The sequence below is a fragment of the Ammospiza caudacuta genome, chromosome 16 (assembly GCF_027887145.1).
Source record: "Ammospiza caudacuta isolate bAmmCau1 chromosome 16, bAmmCau1.pri, whole genome shotgun sequence".
In the NCBI taxonomy this organism is placed as follows: domain Eukaryota; kingdom Metazoa; phylum Chordata; class Aves; order Passeriformes; family Passerellidae; genus Ammospiza; species Ammospiza caudacuta.
In genome coordinates, this window is record NC_080608.1 from 17,846,558 (window position 1) to 17,862,707 (window position 16,150).

General features: G+C 53.6%; 1 protein-coding gene across 3 annotated transcripts in view; it reads left to right on the forward strand.

Moving 5' to 3' along the window:
* ARHGAP26 (Rho GTPase activating protein 26) overlaps positions 1-16,150 on the forward strand; it is a 99,474-nt gene that overhangs the window by 70,522 nt on the left and 12,802 nt on the right. For all 3 annotated transcript variants that reach the window (XM_058815022.1, XM_058815023.1, XM_058815024.1), the window contains exons 18-20: positions 1,582-1,741; positions 3,106-3,244; positions 6,855-7,008. In XM_058815022.1, coding sequence (XP_058671005.1) covers positions 1,582-1,741; positions 3,106-3,244; positions 6,855-7,008 — 453 coding nt within the window. The remainder of the gene's footprint in view (positions 1-1,581; positions 1,742-3,105; positions 3,245-6,854; positions 7,009-16,150) is intronic.

The following is a 16,150-nucleotide window of genomic DNA, read 5'->3' on the forward strand; positions in this document are numbered from 1 at the left end:
CCAGGGGTGGGGATGGCCAGCCTGGCTGGCTGTGAGCAGCATGCTCCCCAGGGGTGAAATGTGCACCAGTGTGAGGCTCCTTGCCCAGGCAGTGGGTAGGGCTGGTGCTGCTGCTGGGGAAGTTAAACCAGCAGCCCTGAGCCCCCCTGAGATGTGCCCCTGCCTGCTGCCTGAGGAGCTGTGTGTAGGGATGAGTTCTTTGCTGGTTCAGGTGAGATTGAGATGGAAAAGGATGGAAAGCATCTTTTGTTTTTAGCCAGCCCCGGGCTTGCAGTGTGCTGAAATATGCTGAGCTTGCACACAAATGTCTTGACCCCAAGATCAATGTTGGAAACTCATGGCTGTAAATATTAGGGTCAGTCCAGCAAGGGAGTGTGAACCTCACTGTGTGCTGGCCTGCTGCATTTGTCCAGGGAAACAGGAGAGAAATAGAAAGAACAGGCACTAAAACTCCCTCAGGCTACAACTGTGTGAGCGCACAGCCTGAAGCCACCACATTTCCTGGTTGAAGAGGTCAGGAGCCAACCACAAGAAAGACTCCTGGGGCTGCAGGGCTGCACTGCAGGTCACGGGCACACACGTGTCCCTGTGTGACCCAGCAGTGCCCAGGGGCACACAGGTGTGACTCAGCAGTGTTTAAGGGGCACACAGGTGTGACTCAGCAGTGTTTAAGGGGCACACAGGTGTCCCTGTGTGACCCAGCAGTGTCCAAGGGGCACACAGGTGTCCCAGCAGTGCCCAGGGGCACACAGGTGTCCCTGTGTGACTCAGCAGTGCCCAAAAGGCACACAGGTGTGACTCAGCAGTGCCCAAGGATGCCTGCCTGTGTCCCTGCTGCTGTGTCCCTGGGGGTGAGGCAGAGCACAGGACGTGCCCCATTAGGGCTGCTGGGGCTTTGCCCCTCTCAGACCAGGTGCCAGCTGCAGCTGCTCCAGGGTAACCCCTCAAACACCACGAGCAGGGTGCCTCATCCTCAGCGTGAGCTGCTTCATTTGCTGAGCTGCTCTGAGCCCTCCTGTGAGCTGACAGAGGTGGAGGTGGTGAGGAGGAAGGCTTGGGTGTCCCTGGGTCCCCATCTTGTGCCAGGAGAAGGGAACACATGGGGATCTGGGGGCAAAGCCCCATCTTGGCCTCCCAGCAGCCTGGCTGGGCCAGAGGGGACTGACCTCTGGTGCTGGAATGGCTGGGAAGGAATTGGCCTTTGGAACATATGAGGTCACTCATTGAGTTGGAGAGCAGCATGTGTCAGAGGTCCAACAATTTGTTTTCAGAAGGGTTTTAAGCATTAATGATTCAAGATGTTTTCCTGGGAGGGGTTTGCAGCATGAGGCTCAGTGGCTGGTGTGGGGCTGAAGTTTTATGGGATTAGTCAGTTCATGGGGGCTGAGAGGTCCCCAGGAACACAACAGTTAAATTTGTACTTTTCCACATGGCTGAGCCTTCAAGGAGCTCACCAGGAGCGTGAAAAATGTAAACAGGGTTGTGAGCCTTGTGCCAGCCACGAGGCAGGGAGGGCAGGGAGGGGGTTCCCTGTGGATTAGTCCCATCACCTACTTCATTCTCTTTCTCTTTTTTTCCCAGAGTTGCAGATAATCACAAGCAGAACCTGATGACTGTTGCTAATCTGGGTGTGGTGTTTGGGCCGACGCTGCTTCGACCTCAAGAGGAAACTGTGGCTGCCATTATGGACATCAAATTCCAGAACATTGTGATTGAGATTTTAATAGAGAACCACGAGAAGGTAATGGCTTCCCTTGCTTCTTTCATGTCAGGGGTTTATGGACAGGAATTGGTCTCTCTTTGCCCATGGCAGCCCCCTCTCTCCCCATGGCCAGTGGCACCACGATGGGGCTGTGCTGGGGAGGGGGCAGCTGGCACCTCATTCTTGGGCTGTGGTTGTGTAACCAGTGCTGCTGGTAGCCAGCCTTGTTTATGATCATCCCTGTGTGTCAGCATGGCTGTGATTCCATCATAGAAATTCCCTTTCTCCCCCTTCCCACTGTTTAATGGGAATTTGTCCTTGGTGTCAAGAGAGATGAGTGCTAAAGCAAACCAGTGAGATGCACACCTCAGCTGGCTCCTGCTTTGCTGACCAAATCCAGGTTTATCCAGTACTGGCTTTATCCACAGTGTTGATCTGAATCCTGATGCATTTGTGTTTGCTGGCCATGCATGTTGAGATCTGCAGTGGTGGCTCGGTGGGGCTGAGGTCCTGGCCAGCCCTCCCTGGCTACATGTGCTTTTTAAAAAATGCCATTTTCTTCTAAATGCAGCCAGTTCCCTGATTATGATCTTTTCTTAGTCTGGTTTGGATTGGAAAGGAGTAACGGATCTGTGCATTTGGGCAGCGAAGGCAGAAGTAGAAAGCAGCTTGGCCTGGCTGGGGAGGCATCACGGCTCCAAGTCCACATCAGTTCTGTCTTGAGCAGAGAGCTGTGCCAACGTGTGCTTTTCCTGTCGGGAAAGCCTGGCTGTGCCAGCTGTCTGTCTGGCAGGGGCAGGACAGCAGGAAGGACACTGAGGAATGGGTTTAATGGACTCCCAGCAATAGAGAGAGGCTTTGAGAGAGCTGGTCTGGAGGGGTCACTGCCCTTCTCTGAGCCTGCGGGATCTAGAAAAGGAGCAATACACAACCAAATATCAGCAACCAGCAGGGCTGCTGCCCTTTGGGCTCATGCAGTTTTAAAATTTCATCCCCTTGAGAAAAATGTGATTACTCAGTTTTCTGACAGCTGTAGCTGGAAGTTGCAAAGACTTTCCCAAGCTGGTCTGCAGCCGTGGGAGCGTGGGCGCTGGGGTCACGCAGTGGGGCACAGGGGGGACACTGCTGCTCTGTCTGGGCTGCCCATCATCACCTGCACCCCCAAAAAGTCAGCGGAGTGCCAGAGTTTTTAACAGCTTGCAATGTGCATCTTGGGTGAAAAAAGGAGGAGTGCAGGCAGAGTGGAAATGTGGAATTTAGGAATCTGTCCCCAAAACGTTGCCCTGTTGAGTGCATGTCCTCCTCACAGGCTGTGCTGGGGAGCGGTGCAGCCCAGGCAGGTGGGCAGCTGTCCTGTTCCACGGGGTGATGCCAAAGAACAACTTGTTTATTATTTCTGACAGATATTTAACACGGTGCCAGAGGCTCCGGCGTCGAACTCGCAGCTGCTGTTATCGCGCAAGAAGAGCACGGAGTCGAAGCCTCCCTCGTGCAGCGAGCGCCCGCTGACGCTGTTCCACACGGCCCAGCCCAACGAGAAGCGTGAGTGCCTCCCTGCCTGCCTCCAGCTGTGCCCTAGCTGTGCCTCACAGACTGCCATTGCCCTGCCATTGCCCTGCCATTGCCCTGGCATCCCCCTGCCATCCCCTGCCACTGCCCTGCCGTCCCCCTGCCATTGCCCTGCCATCCCCCTGGCATCCCCTGCCATTCCCCTGCAGTTTTCCTGCTGTCAGTGGAAGGGCTGATTCCATAACAGGGTCAGGCTTTGGTTTCCTCTGCTGTCGTGTTGGTGGGGAGTGGAATCTCTGCTGGCATCCAAGCCCTTAACTGGGGCTCTGCATGAGGCTGCCTTAGCACAGGATAAAGTGTTGCTGTCCCCTCCCCACCTGACGGGCCCCTGCGTGTCTCCTTCTCATGTTCCTGGGCCCGTCATCGCTGCCATCAGCTGCCAGGACGCGGTGCCACACCTTTGGCAAGGGCAGCCACCACAGGGCGGCCCTTTTGGGATGCCCTCGGGCACTTTGCCTTTTACAGACAGGAAAACTCGGCCAGGAGGTTCGGCATTTTCCTGAGGATTATGTACCGTGGCAGTTTAAAAGTGTTCGAGCTCATCTTTCCATTTCTGTCACTAATTGATGCTCCAGATATTTGGGTGAAAGAGCCAAGGCCCCAGCCCTGCTCATGGGGTGGCAGAAATGTGTCTGCTCAGGCTGTTGTTTCATGTTACAGAGTAAACCCAGTTCCCAGCTCTCTGGTCCTTCCTGCCCGTGTGCTCCTGGAGCCAGGCAGCTGCACACAGGGAGCTCTCCCAGTTTGGTAAAAAAGCAGGAGAGACTCCTGGTGAGCAGGGCTGGGGATGGGCAGCTCCCCAGGGCGCACAGAGTGGCTGCTGTGGGCTTTGCTGACTCCCCAAACACGTGGGTTTGTCTGATTAGGTTACTGTTAACTAGCAGGCACTCTCCTTTCGGAAAGATCCGCGTGGGTTTGAGGAAGCAGAGGTGCCCCGAGCGTGCTCTGGAAATGGTGTGGGACGACTCTCGGTGAAGCCTCAAATATCAAACGCTGCTTTTGAAAAGTTTCAGCCCCAGTAATTCATCTGCTGCTAACTAAGCAGTGGCCTGTCAGCCTCCAGGCTCTCCATGTGCCATCCTCCCCATGCCTGGGAGAGGAACTGAGCTCATTTCTCTATTTCTGCATTTATTTATTCCCATGTGAAACAACATTTTCTTGGTGTTCCTTCTGACAGTCTATAACCTCCTGTGTCTTTGGGAAGCCACTACTGTTTTATTTGCCTTCCCTGCTGCACATCACGAGAAATATGTGAGGTTTCCTTTCTTCCTCTTTTCTTCTTCCTTTCCTTTTTTACTGGTCTGGAGACAGACCAAGGCTCTGAAGTCAGGGTGAAACACAAGGGCTTAGGCAGCAGCTCAAGCCCAGCTGAGCAGCACAGAAATTGAAAGTTGAAATTGAAGCTAGAAGTGTTCTAAATGGGAGCAGGGTGCACAGTTTTTAAGACTGGGAGCAGTTTGACATAAAAAGAAGTGGAGTGGGACAGTGGATTTTCCATCACTTGAAACCTGTTCATCCAAGTCCAGTATCTTTCTATTTTCACTAGCATTCATCATACCAAGCTGTGTCTAAGTCAAAAATTATCATGTTCAGCACAACAGGGAGCAGATTAGATAATCATGATTAATCTATGATTCTAGTGATTATTTTGTTGTTAAATATTTACATTTTTATCCGCATCTGACCCAGGGAGTAGCTCTTGTGACACGAGTGTCACCAACACAGCAAACACCATTTCCTTATCAGTTCTTTTGTCATCCCCTCTCTGCTCCCTGGGGTCACTGTCACCAAGGTGCCCTGGGTCAGTTGTCAGGGTTCCTGGAGACAGAGCCTCTGGGGAGGCTCCAGTGCCTCTGCCTGCCTGACCTCCCACCAGAGACAGGAAGGTTGGGTAAGGGTGAAAGGCTCTTTTCTCTGCAGGCTGGAAATGCTCTTGAGCTGATGGGCAGCTCTGCTCCTGCAGCTGTAAGACCAAATCAAATCTTCCAGCTAAGAATCCTTCACATGAGCTTCCAAAAACATGAAGCAAGGTACAGTTTCAGCCTTTTAACAAGGAGGAAATAAAATGAAGCAGGAGTTTCAGATTCTGCCATTCATCCCCCTGAGCTGAGGCACTCCCAGCTCTGTGGCTGACAAGGACTCCACTCTTGGCTGGTGGCTGCTCTGGAGATTAGAGGGACAATCCACACTGAGCTGCCAAGCTTATGGAGCTTATTCCCAGCCTCCAGCCTTGGGCAGAAGATGTTTGTGAATAATGAGCTGGTGTCAGTGCACGCTCCAGGGGCTCAGGGCTCAGCACAGGCAGTTCCTGGCCTTGCCCAGCTGTGTACAGGTGGCCTCTCATGGCCTGCCTAAAACTTCCTCTGGCACATGCAAAAACGGAGGGATTTGAGGTTTTTAAGTCCTTAGACAACTTAATTTACTTGTTTCTTCATCTGCTGGCTATCACATCTGCCTGTCAGTATTTGTGTGGAGGTCAGTACTCTGCTTTTCTTCACTTTTCCCTCTTTGTCTTCTGCATGGATCATCTTTTTCATCCCAGGGTGCTGGTGCCCTGAGAGTTGAACTTTTGCAGAGCTGGGGACAGAGAAATGTCTGTGCTGCTTGTTCCCATAGTGGCTCATTGCAGATGGAGATTAATGAAATCCACGTTCAGAACACGTTGACACGTATCAGTGTCACCCATCCTTGGCTCACCTCTGGAAGAGAAGCTCAACCTGAGCTAAACCAAGCCCTGTCCTGCTGCCCTGCAGGTGCTCATTCTGTCCAGGTGCCTGGGAAATGCAGCAGCTCCAGGGCTGATGTGGCATTTCCCTTTGGGGTGATGGCAGAGCTGCACCAGCACCCCAAGACAACCCTCCTGCCAGGCTGTTTTATGGCAGTTCCTCTCTGCTGTGTGCTCAGGATTAACCTTTCACACCACCCAGGAGTTCCTCTTGCACTCCTTTACCCCCCTTTATATGTGCACAGGATACAAATTAATATTGCACATTCTCCTCACTCAAAAAGAGGTGGAATTGAAAGAGATTGGGAGCAAGAATTCCCTCTCACTACATGCTTTTGGGTTGTGGTTTGTCCATGTTATTGTGCACCACAAAAATAATTTTGGACAGAGGTATCCTTGCAGTAGGACTGTGTGTTTTCCAGCTGGTGCCTGCCTTTCAGGAAAGCAGCATCCCAGAAGCAGCCACTCTCTGCCCAGGGCTGCTCTCGTGCCATCAGCATTGCTAATTGCTTCTCACAAGTGCAATTACTGCTCCAGTGGCAAAGGCAGCTCCTGGAAATGAGTTAATGGGATTTTGGGTGGCCTGGCAGAGCTGAGGAGGGGGCCTGGGCTCGGTGGCTCTTTGAGATGCACAGTGCTGTCAGTGCTCACTGCATCTGGAGCCCAAAGGAGCCAAAGGGTCCCTGGTATTTCTTGTGGTTTAGTGTATAATGTGTCTGTAACTAACTGAGCTCTGGGGCGTGTCCCTGTTTGCACTGGCACAGACTTTCCTGGGAATGCTCAATGCCTTCCCAGCCATTTGCTCTTCACTTTGGCTGCAATGGCAGCTGATGATTCTTGGGTTTTGGTGTTTTTTAGAGGAGAATAGGAACAGCATCATCAACTCCAGCCTGGAATCTGTCGTCTCTTCAAATGCAAACAGCTTCCTCAACTCCAACAGCGCTCCCCAGCCCAGCCTGAACTCGAGTGATCTTGAACTAGAAGTAATTAAGCCCAACAGGCCAAATTCCCTGTAAGTACAATGGTAATTAGTGTTTTATAGACTCTCCATCCTTAATCCTTAATCAGAATAGTTTCTTATTCTCAACTTCAGCAGTCTGCTGAAGGATACAGTTTAACATTTGAATTTTTAATGGGCACCAAACATTTGCCTCAGTTTTTAACTCGGTCTAAGCAGTGGAATTAGTTACTGTGGGTTCCATCTGCCATGGGTTCCAGCTCTGATGGCTTTGCCCATGTGGAATATTTTTGAGCAGAGCTCTCCAGTGCTGCCCGGCCCATCTGGTGATAACTCCAACACACACAAAGGACTTTTCTTCTGAGTTCAATCCTGTGACTGTTGTCAGTACAGTTGATCTCCGGCCAAATCTGTGCTGTTGCTTCTGCTATTGCTTCCTTCATCTGGAAAGTTCAAGGGAAAAAGCAGTGACCTTAGCCGTGCCTCCCTGGGGAGGGCCGGGTTATTTCTGAGTCCCCGAAGCTGCCGCGGCGGAGCCCTGGCCATGGCGGCTCCGCTGGGGGAATTTCCTTCCTGCCAGCCCCGGCCAGCCCCGCAGCACTTTCCCACAGCAGCTCCCCTCCCCACCACGCGAGGATCTGCTCACATCTCCAGGAGATGCAGCCTGTTCCCCTGGAGCTCTGGGCACGCCCTGTGCATCCCCGGGATGGGAAGTGGGAGCACTGGTCCCCTTCCAGAGCAGGGACACTGTCCTTGTTCCCCTTCCAGTGCAGGGACACTGTCCTTGCCATCCCTCCCAGTGCAGGGACACTGTCCTTGCCATCCCTCCCAGTGCAGGGACACTGTCCCTGTTCCCCTTCCAGTGCAGGGACACTGTCCTTGCCATCCCTTCCAGTGCAGGGACACTGTCCTTGCCATCCCTCCCAGTGCAGGGACACTGTCCTTGTTCCCCTTCCAGAGCAGGGACACTGTCCTTGTTCCCCTTCCAGTGCAGGGACACTGTCCTTGTTCCCCTACCAGTGCAGAACACTGTCCATGCCATCTCTCCCAGTGCAGGACACCATCCTTGCCATCTCTCCCAGTGCAGGGACACCGTCCTTGCCATCTCTCCCAGTGTAGGACACTGTCCTTGCCATCTCTCCCAGTGTAGGACACTGTCCTTGCCATCTCTCCCAGTGCAGGGACACCGTCCTTGCCATCTCTCCCAGTGTAGGACACTGTCCTTGCCATCTCTCCCAGTGCAGGGACACCGTCCTTGCCATCTCTCCCAGTGTAGGACACTGTCCTTGCCATCTCTCCCAGTGTAGGACACTGTCCTTGCCATCTCTCCCAGTGTAGGACGCCATCCTTGCCATCTCTCTCAGTGCAGGGACATCATCCTTGCCATCTCTCCCAGTGCAGGACACTGTCCTTGCCATCTCTCCCAATGTAGGACACTGTCCTTGACACCCCTCCCGTAGTCCCTGATGCTCCCAGTCCCCACTGGGCCATGCCTGGGGTAGCTGGGGGCCAGTGGGTGCTGGGACAGGAGCTGTGGGCCTGGTGAGCTGTTGCCTTGGCTGGGTTGGGTTTGGGGTTTGGGGTGCAGCTCTCTCTCTGGCATTCGGGATGGCTCCAGGCCCTGCCAGGCTCTCCAGGCAGGAAGGTAAGTGTAGAACAGACACAGGCTTCATCCAGCTTCACCATCTGCTCTGCTTCCATCATCCTCCTCCTGCCACTAAACCCTGAGCTGCAGCAGCCCCACAGTGGCCTGTCCTCATCCAGGGATGCCCAACCCTGTGCCGTGCCTGCTCCATGGGGATCATCCCACAGCAGGACAGACCTCCCAAAGGTAGGACGCCTCTAAATCAAGGCTGTGCTTTACATATGATACCTACAGAGCAAAGATGCTTCTCTCTCTCGTGCCTGGTTGAAGCTCTGCAGTCACATCCCATTCCTCAATAGGATGGCTTTAGTTTATCCTTCAAGGGGGAAAAAATGGTGTGTCTTGTCACAGAATGAGGTTTGTGAGCGTGGGTCTTGCTGAGACCTTACAAGGATTGGCTGCCAAATTCACAGTTTTTCAGATTCCAAGAGTTGTCTCTTCCTGATGATTTCTTTCTTAGGGGAAGTTGCAGAGGAATTCAGCAGCATAAGTGAGTTAAAGCCATGTGAGGCTCTGGGGAGCGGAGGCACCGTGCTGTTCCCCAGGGATTAGGTGAGCAGGCTGGCACTCAACCAGGTGTTTGTGCCAGCTCCAGAGCCTTTAGCTCTGTGAGCTGAAACAGGGCTGAGCAGGACAGCACTGGCAGCTCGTGGCTCTGACTGTGCTGGTGGCATTTGGTGCTTTTCCACAAGCCCAGTGATTGTGAGATAATTTCTGCACATGCAGGAGCACACAGGGTTTTGGTCTGTGTTGGGCTGAAGTTTGAAATATGGATCCTCAGGGGGCTACCACAGGGCAAATATTCTCTGTGACCCCAAATATTTAAATCAAATGTCTTTAATCCAGTCTTTCAATGAAGCAGCTATCTTGATTTTATTCTAAGTGTGTGTGGCTGTCACTCCCCTGGCTTACCCAGGAGCAGGGACTGTGTTTGTGAGAGCTCCATGGGGTTCTGCCCTCGGTGGGGCTGGCTTTGGTGAGGATGAGGAGGGTGAGGAGGCTGCCAGCAGCGGGTCTGTGCCCAGCCCTGCCCTGTGTTTGCAGGCTGGGCCAGGGCAGGGTGTCTGAATGGTGCCAGTGTCCAGCAGCTCCGGCCCTGCTCCGCGGCCTGCCCAAATCCTGTGTCCATAAAGCCGCTTCTGTTTGGCCAGGCAGCTGAGAAATGTGGGCTCTGCAGGCAGCCCCGGGCAGCCACGCACTGTGCCCCGGGCTGGGGCAGCTGCTGCTGCTGTGTGGGGTTCTGGGGCTCCCCTGGAATCACCTGCCCACATTTAGGGTCTGTGGCCATGGGAGGGTCTGGAGCTGCCTCGGGGTTTGTGCTCCTGAGCTCTCCTTCAGAACTTTGGGGTTTTCCTTGTGTTCCTCACAATGTTCTGTGATTTTTAGCTGTGAACCAGGGCTGCAGTGCTGGGGAGCTGTTCAGGAGGGGATCTCTCCTGGCAGCCCCTATGAGCCCATTGGGAGCCTATGCCCACCCAAACTGGGAAGCTGCAGGGAAAGGAGTTGGGTCATTCTGATGATATATTGATTCAGAATATCCTACTGACATTCCTGTGGAAATAACTCCTGTGGATTTCAGAGGGAGGCTCCTTGGAGTGCAAATGTTGAGGCTGCAGGCCTGGGACATTTCTTGTGTCCCATTTGTGGCCGTGAGCACTGATGTGTCCGAGGTGGCCTTTAAATGTAAATGTGCCAGCTGTAAATTGTGAGCACCATCTGTGAAATGAGAGATGTTTGTTTGAGCTTCTGTTTACAAAAGCCCTTGGCTCCCTGCTAAATGCTCGTGTGTCCCCCAGGTCTGCTCTGCCAGGAGCTGGGCCAGTTCCTAAATCCCCCTGGTGAGTGAGTGTCGCTCCTTCCCAGCTGCTGCAGCAGTGGCTGTGCTGGGCTGGGGTCCCCCCACCTCGGTGCTGGTTCCCCTGTCCCCTCCCCAGGGGAATGGGCTCCTTCTGAAGTGCTTTCCCTGGAGCACAGGCCACAGTCTCCAATCCAGAGGGAAATTGTTTTGCTGCCGGGCTCAGGCTCTTCCTTCCCAGCCACCGATCGGGCTTTTACGATGGGAATGCATTTATTTATTAGGGCTGGGTTTATTTTTATGGAAAAACTGCTCTGGGCAGGAGTTGTACTGGGTGAGTCAGCAGGACTGCTGTCCTGTGCCAGGAGCTGTCACTGTGCCTGCAGCTGCCTGGGCACCAGAGCCTGGGCAGGGATGGTGCCCAAAGCACTGCTGGGTCTCACAGCAGGTTTGTGTGTCCTGTTGGGTGTCTTTGTCCTGCCCTGCAGAGAGCATCTTCCTTAGGAAAAGCCAAGCATGAAGCAGAAAGCAGTGTGCCTCTGGCAGAGACGTGTCCTTAGCTGAGCCAGGGGAAGGACAAGGGAATGGCTTCATACTGATAGGAGAGGGTTAGATGGGGTATTGGGCAGGAATTTTTCCCTGGCAGGGTGGGCAGGCCCTGGCACAGGGTGGCCAGAGCAGCTGGGGCTGCTTCATCCCTGAGAGTGCCCAAGGCCAGGCTGGTCAGGGCTTGGAGTGACCTGGGACAGTGGAAGGTGACCCTGCCTGTGCTGGGGGGGCACTGGATGGTTCCAGCCCAGGAGATAGAACCAGTGTAACACCCATCACATGTTCATTAGTGCCTCCAGGCCTGCCAGTGTTCCCAGTGCTGGTGCCCATCCTCAGCCCAGGGCACTGCTGGAGATGGGGCCATGGGCCAGGCTGAGCCCCCACACTGCCAGCCCTGGCCCAGGCTGATGCTGCCCCTCCTTCACCCCAGGGACTTGGCATTTAGGGAAATAATAACCTTGGGAAACTCAGATTTAGTCAGTGCATGTCTATTTGCATTTAATTTCATTTCCTCACTGACCAAGTATGGCTATTTCTTGCCCTCTGTGGGTATGGAAAGAAATGAGGAGCAGATCTAAGGTCTAGTGGACATGAAAAAATAACCCAGTTACTCCAAGGAAGAGTGGTTATTCCCACATAAATAAATCTTCATTAGGCATCCCAGTTAAAATTGAACATTTCTCTTTCCATGACTTCTAATGAGAGAAATTTCAACCATTACTGTCTCTATCAGGGACTTCTCCAGGTGGCTGGGAGGGAGCTGTGGGGCAGGGGGACAGGGGACAGCACACCGGAGCTGTGGGGCTGGGGTGATGCTGCACCTTCCTCCTATTGCTCCGTTCCTGTGCTCTGCCCTGAAGGCCCTCAGCATGCCAGCATCATGGAACACACACTGCTTTGGCTTGGGATGACCTTCAAGTTCATTTATCCCACAGGCAGGGACACCTTCCACTGTCCCAGGTTGCTCCAGCCCTGTCCAGCCTGGTCTTGGGCACTGCCAGGGATCCAGGAGCAATGGATCAAACAGGGGAGGTTAGAGTTTCTTTGGAAAAATGGTCTCTTAAAAATGCAGGTTTCTTTGACAGTTATCAGCTGGGGCACATGAAAGCAGGAGCACGTGAGGTCAGGCAAACAGACCTTTCCCTGCTGCTGGTGCCTGTCCTGGGGAGCTGGGCAGGGCTGCAGGAGAGAGCAGGCTGTGCTGGGCTGTGCTGCCCATCTGTGCTCAGCAGAGGGGCTGTGCTGAGCCAGGAATGAGTCCTTCACCTGCCTGACCTGCAGTTCCTGTCCCTGTGCTCCCAGGCCCTTTTCTGCTGAGCTTTCATGGCTCTGCTGGGTGGCTCCTGTTGTTTATATTCCTGAAGAATAATGGCAATTAGAGGTGCAGAGGCGCAGGTCCCACCCTCATCCTGCCTTCCCGGCAGCCACTTTGGGAATGTCCCTCTGAAATGGCATCTCTGGGACTTCTGTTTAAGAAATTTACTCATAAATCAGCTGCTGCTGTCCCTGAGGAGCCTGGATTCTCACCCGCTCTCCTCCCACCCTGATATTCAGCCCCACTTTAGCTTGGAAAGAGGCCAGGAAAATGCACTGGTGTTTTGTTTTGTTGTGTGTCAGTATATAAACAGTGACTTGTGCTCAGAGGGGTCCAAATCAGGAGGAATTTCCCCATGGAAAGGGAGCTCAGGCACTGGAACTGCCCAGGGAGGGTTGGAGTGCCCATCCCTGGAGTGCCCAAGGAAGGGCTGGAGGTGGCACTGGGGGCTCTGGCCTGGGACAGGGTGGGCATCGGGCACAGCTGGGACTTGATGCTCTTGGAAGTCATTTCCAGCCTGAATGGCTCTGGGATTCTGTGTGTTCCTCCTGGATGGGGAGCTGGTGCCCAGGGGGTGCCAGGGGATGGTGCTGGCAGGGGTGGTGCTGCCAGCCTGCTCCAGAGGCTCGCATTTTACACTGGACCCTCAGGGCCCTGCGTGGTTCTCGCTGTAGCAAAGACGTTTCTATTTCACATTTCTATTTCACGTTAATTTCGTTTTCTGGTTCTCTGTTGACATGGAATTGCAAACCCTGCGTTCAGCACAGGGGCTCTCCATGGCCGGGAGCTGCCTGGGGTGGGACCATGGAACTGCGAGGAAATAGGAACTTGATTGATTGCGAGGCTTTGGGCAAAACAAAGCTGTTTCTTCTTCCTTCCAGTGCATTGTGGCCGCCTGGCCGGGAGCCACGGCGGCCCTGGAGCAAGCCAAGAGCTGGGAGAGGCGTGCTGGGGCCAGCAGAGCAGGGCTGGGGCTCCCTGGGGACCCTCCCCTGCTGCCGTGTCCCCTGCTGCCCTTCCTGGGGGCTGAGCACCCCGGGCGTGCCGGGCACCCCTGGGTGGCTGCAGGGACCCAGCTGGACGCTGGGGCCGGGGGAAGTGTGTGCCCCCATCTGCTCCCTGCAGCCACTCAAGCTCAGCCCAGATCCCAAAACTGGGCTCTAATCTGGGTTTGGATCGCCGGGGCCAGCCTCGAGGGGCGGATCTTCAGCTGCCAAACAAGAAATGGCATTTTTGGGGGATTAGGTAAAATCTTGTCATCAGAGCAGCTCCAGAACAGCCTTATCTGAATGGCTCTTTAAGAGGAGCAGACCAGTTCCCAGCTGTGGTCCCAGGCTGGGACAGGGGGTTTTACACCCAATATCTGTGGTTCCAGCAGGGTGGGATGGCTGGAGCTGGTGCGAGAGGTGCCCTGGTGGCTCCCAACCCTGATCCCCAGCCCAGGCTTTTGCTTCTTGAAGTGTTGCCTTCCAGGCAGGGTCAGGGTACTCGATTATTTCACCTCCCCTCAATACCTCCTTGTGTGGCTGCTCAGGGTTGGCATCCTCTGTGCCTCACACGGGGTTGGTTTGTGCTCAGGAGGAGCAGAGATTGCTGCCAGGCTAGAACAGAACCCGCCTATCTCCCAATCCTCATACTTGAGAAAAGCTCCTAAAATTCCCAGTCTGCTGCTTGGCTGATTCCAGATGACATAACATTCAAACTATCCTGTGACTTATTTATTTTTTTTTGGTGCAGACTGTTGTGAGGGTGTCTGTGTGTTTGTTTCTTTTAGAGCAGTTTTAGCTTGGGAGCCCTAGATCATGCCTGTGGTGAGAAAGCTCCATAAACCAGAGTGATTCAGGGCTCTGGCAAATGTCCTCAAACCTGGCTCATGGAAACACAAGCAGCAAACTCAGTAGACTCCACAGATAAATATACTTGAGGCTTAGTTGCTGATGGCCATATAATCTTTAAATTTATATCTATATCTCCATATATACATGTATATGTACAGATTCCATGTAGAAGGTTGAACTTTATGATCTTGGAGGTCTTTTCCAACCTTAGCAATTCCATGAATTCCTTCCTTTGTTGTGCTTAAATAATGTATTTTCTGAGCATCTGTATCCTTCCAGGAGGAATTTTAGGATGTGTGGAAAGGAGCAATGCCTGTGGGCTGCAGGAGCAGGGGTCGGTTTGGGGAGGACAGAGGTGGATTTCCCTTTGAGGTGGGATGTTCCAGGCTGTTTGGGCAAGAGAAGGCCCCAGCATCTCTGTGTGCTGTGGGGAAAGCTGGGCTGTGTTTTCCTGCTGTGTGGGCTCTCCACGGGCCCTGGAGTTTGGCACAGCAGCTGTGCAAAGCTTGAGCTCCTTCACTTTTCAGTCAGCTCTTGGTCTAGAAACTTTCCACAAATTGAACTTGAAAGTGGAGCCAAATACTCTCATAAAAGAAGTCTCCAGCCCTGTGGGCAGCCCCATGTGACCCAGTCATCACAGATCAAAACATTTCCTTCATCCCATCCCCTCAAACAATGGCAATGTGTCAGGCTGAGAGCCCTCTGCTAACGGCAGCAGGAGGAGTTGGGTGGCTCTGAATCCTCTGCCTGGCCCTGGCCATGGGCTCTGGTGGCACAGGGGTGTGTGAGAGGCTGCAGATGGACAGACAGATGGACAGATGAACTTCAGAGGCTCTGCACTCCAGGCCACCCCGCAGCTCCTGCAGCCTGACTCCCACCATCCCAGCTTTTCCCAGTGCTGCCCCTCAGGAGACTCCTCAGTTGTTTCTGCCTTTGAAGAGCGCTGTTCTATTTGGGTGATGCTCTGGGAACATCTAAGGGTGCTTCTCGCAAGCTGAATTAATTTAGATTTCCTTGCAAGAGTTCTAAAAATGCACCTTAAACTTCAGCAGCACATGATGCTTAAGAGGCAGCTTTCTGGAAAGCCTTGGAAAAAAAAGAGATCTTGCACTTGCTTTCCTAATTCCTGTAATTAGTGTGGAGATCGCAGCATCTTCTTCAAAGAAACTGCCTCAGACAAATATTGGCTAATGGAAATTTTACTTTCAAATGGAGCAGGATTTGAAATCTGTCCCAGTCACTGCCTGCCTTCCCCCCTTTGATTTTGGGGTCCTGGGTGTTCTGCCTGCCCCAGCCTGCTCAGCCCCCCATCCAGCTCTGCTCCCAGCCCCATTGCTCAGTCAGTGTCTGAGTTTCCTTTGGGCAGAATCTCAAGTGTGAGCCCAGCCAAACCTTTCATTGAGCCTGCTGAAAGCAGAGTGATGGTACATTAGGTCTTCCTGCCACCTATAAATGTCACCCCAGGTGAAATATAGTAGAGAAATGGCCAAGTGCATTCTTTGGTTCCTCTTTTTGCAGAGAGGTCAAATTCAGAACCGGGGACATGGCCCAGACTCTCCCTTGTAAGTCTTTTGACAGCTCTGGGGTGTTCCTGAGGCAGTGCTGGGCTCCAGCCCCAGCACACAGCCCTGGAGTGCTGAAAGCATCCCACAGCTCCCCCGTGGCCTGGCTGGAGGGAGCTGGGCTGGCACAGGGGACGTGAGCAGCGTTCAGATGGGGACCACCCCATGGGCCACCCCTCCCACCCCATCCCATTTCCCCTTCCCCAGCAGAAGGCTGACAATGCCCCCAAAGGACTGAGCAGAGCAGGGCTGCTGCTCACAGAGACATCGTGTCTCCTCTGAAAGGGGATCCTTGTGCCTAATTAATCTCCTAAATTAGCTGGAGCTGCAAGGCCTCTGCTTTCCCCTCACGTGGGGGTAACCCAATCCCGTGGCTGCTGTGCAGACACCGGTGACAGGGCAGTGCTAAGCTGGGACATTGTCACAGCCCCTGCCTGTCCCCAGGCTGGCACCGTGCCCTGGGCTGGCAGTGGGGGATCCTCAGGGAAGGTG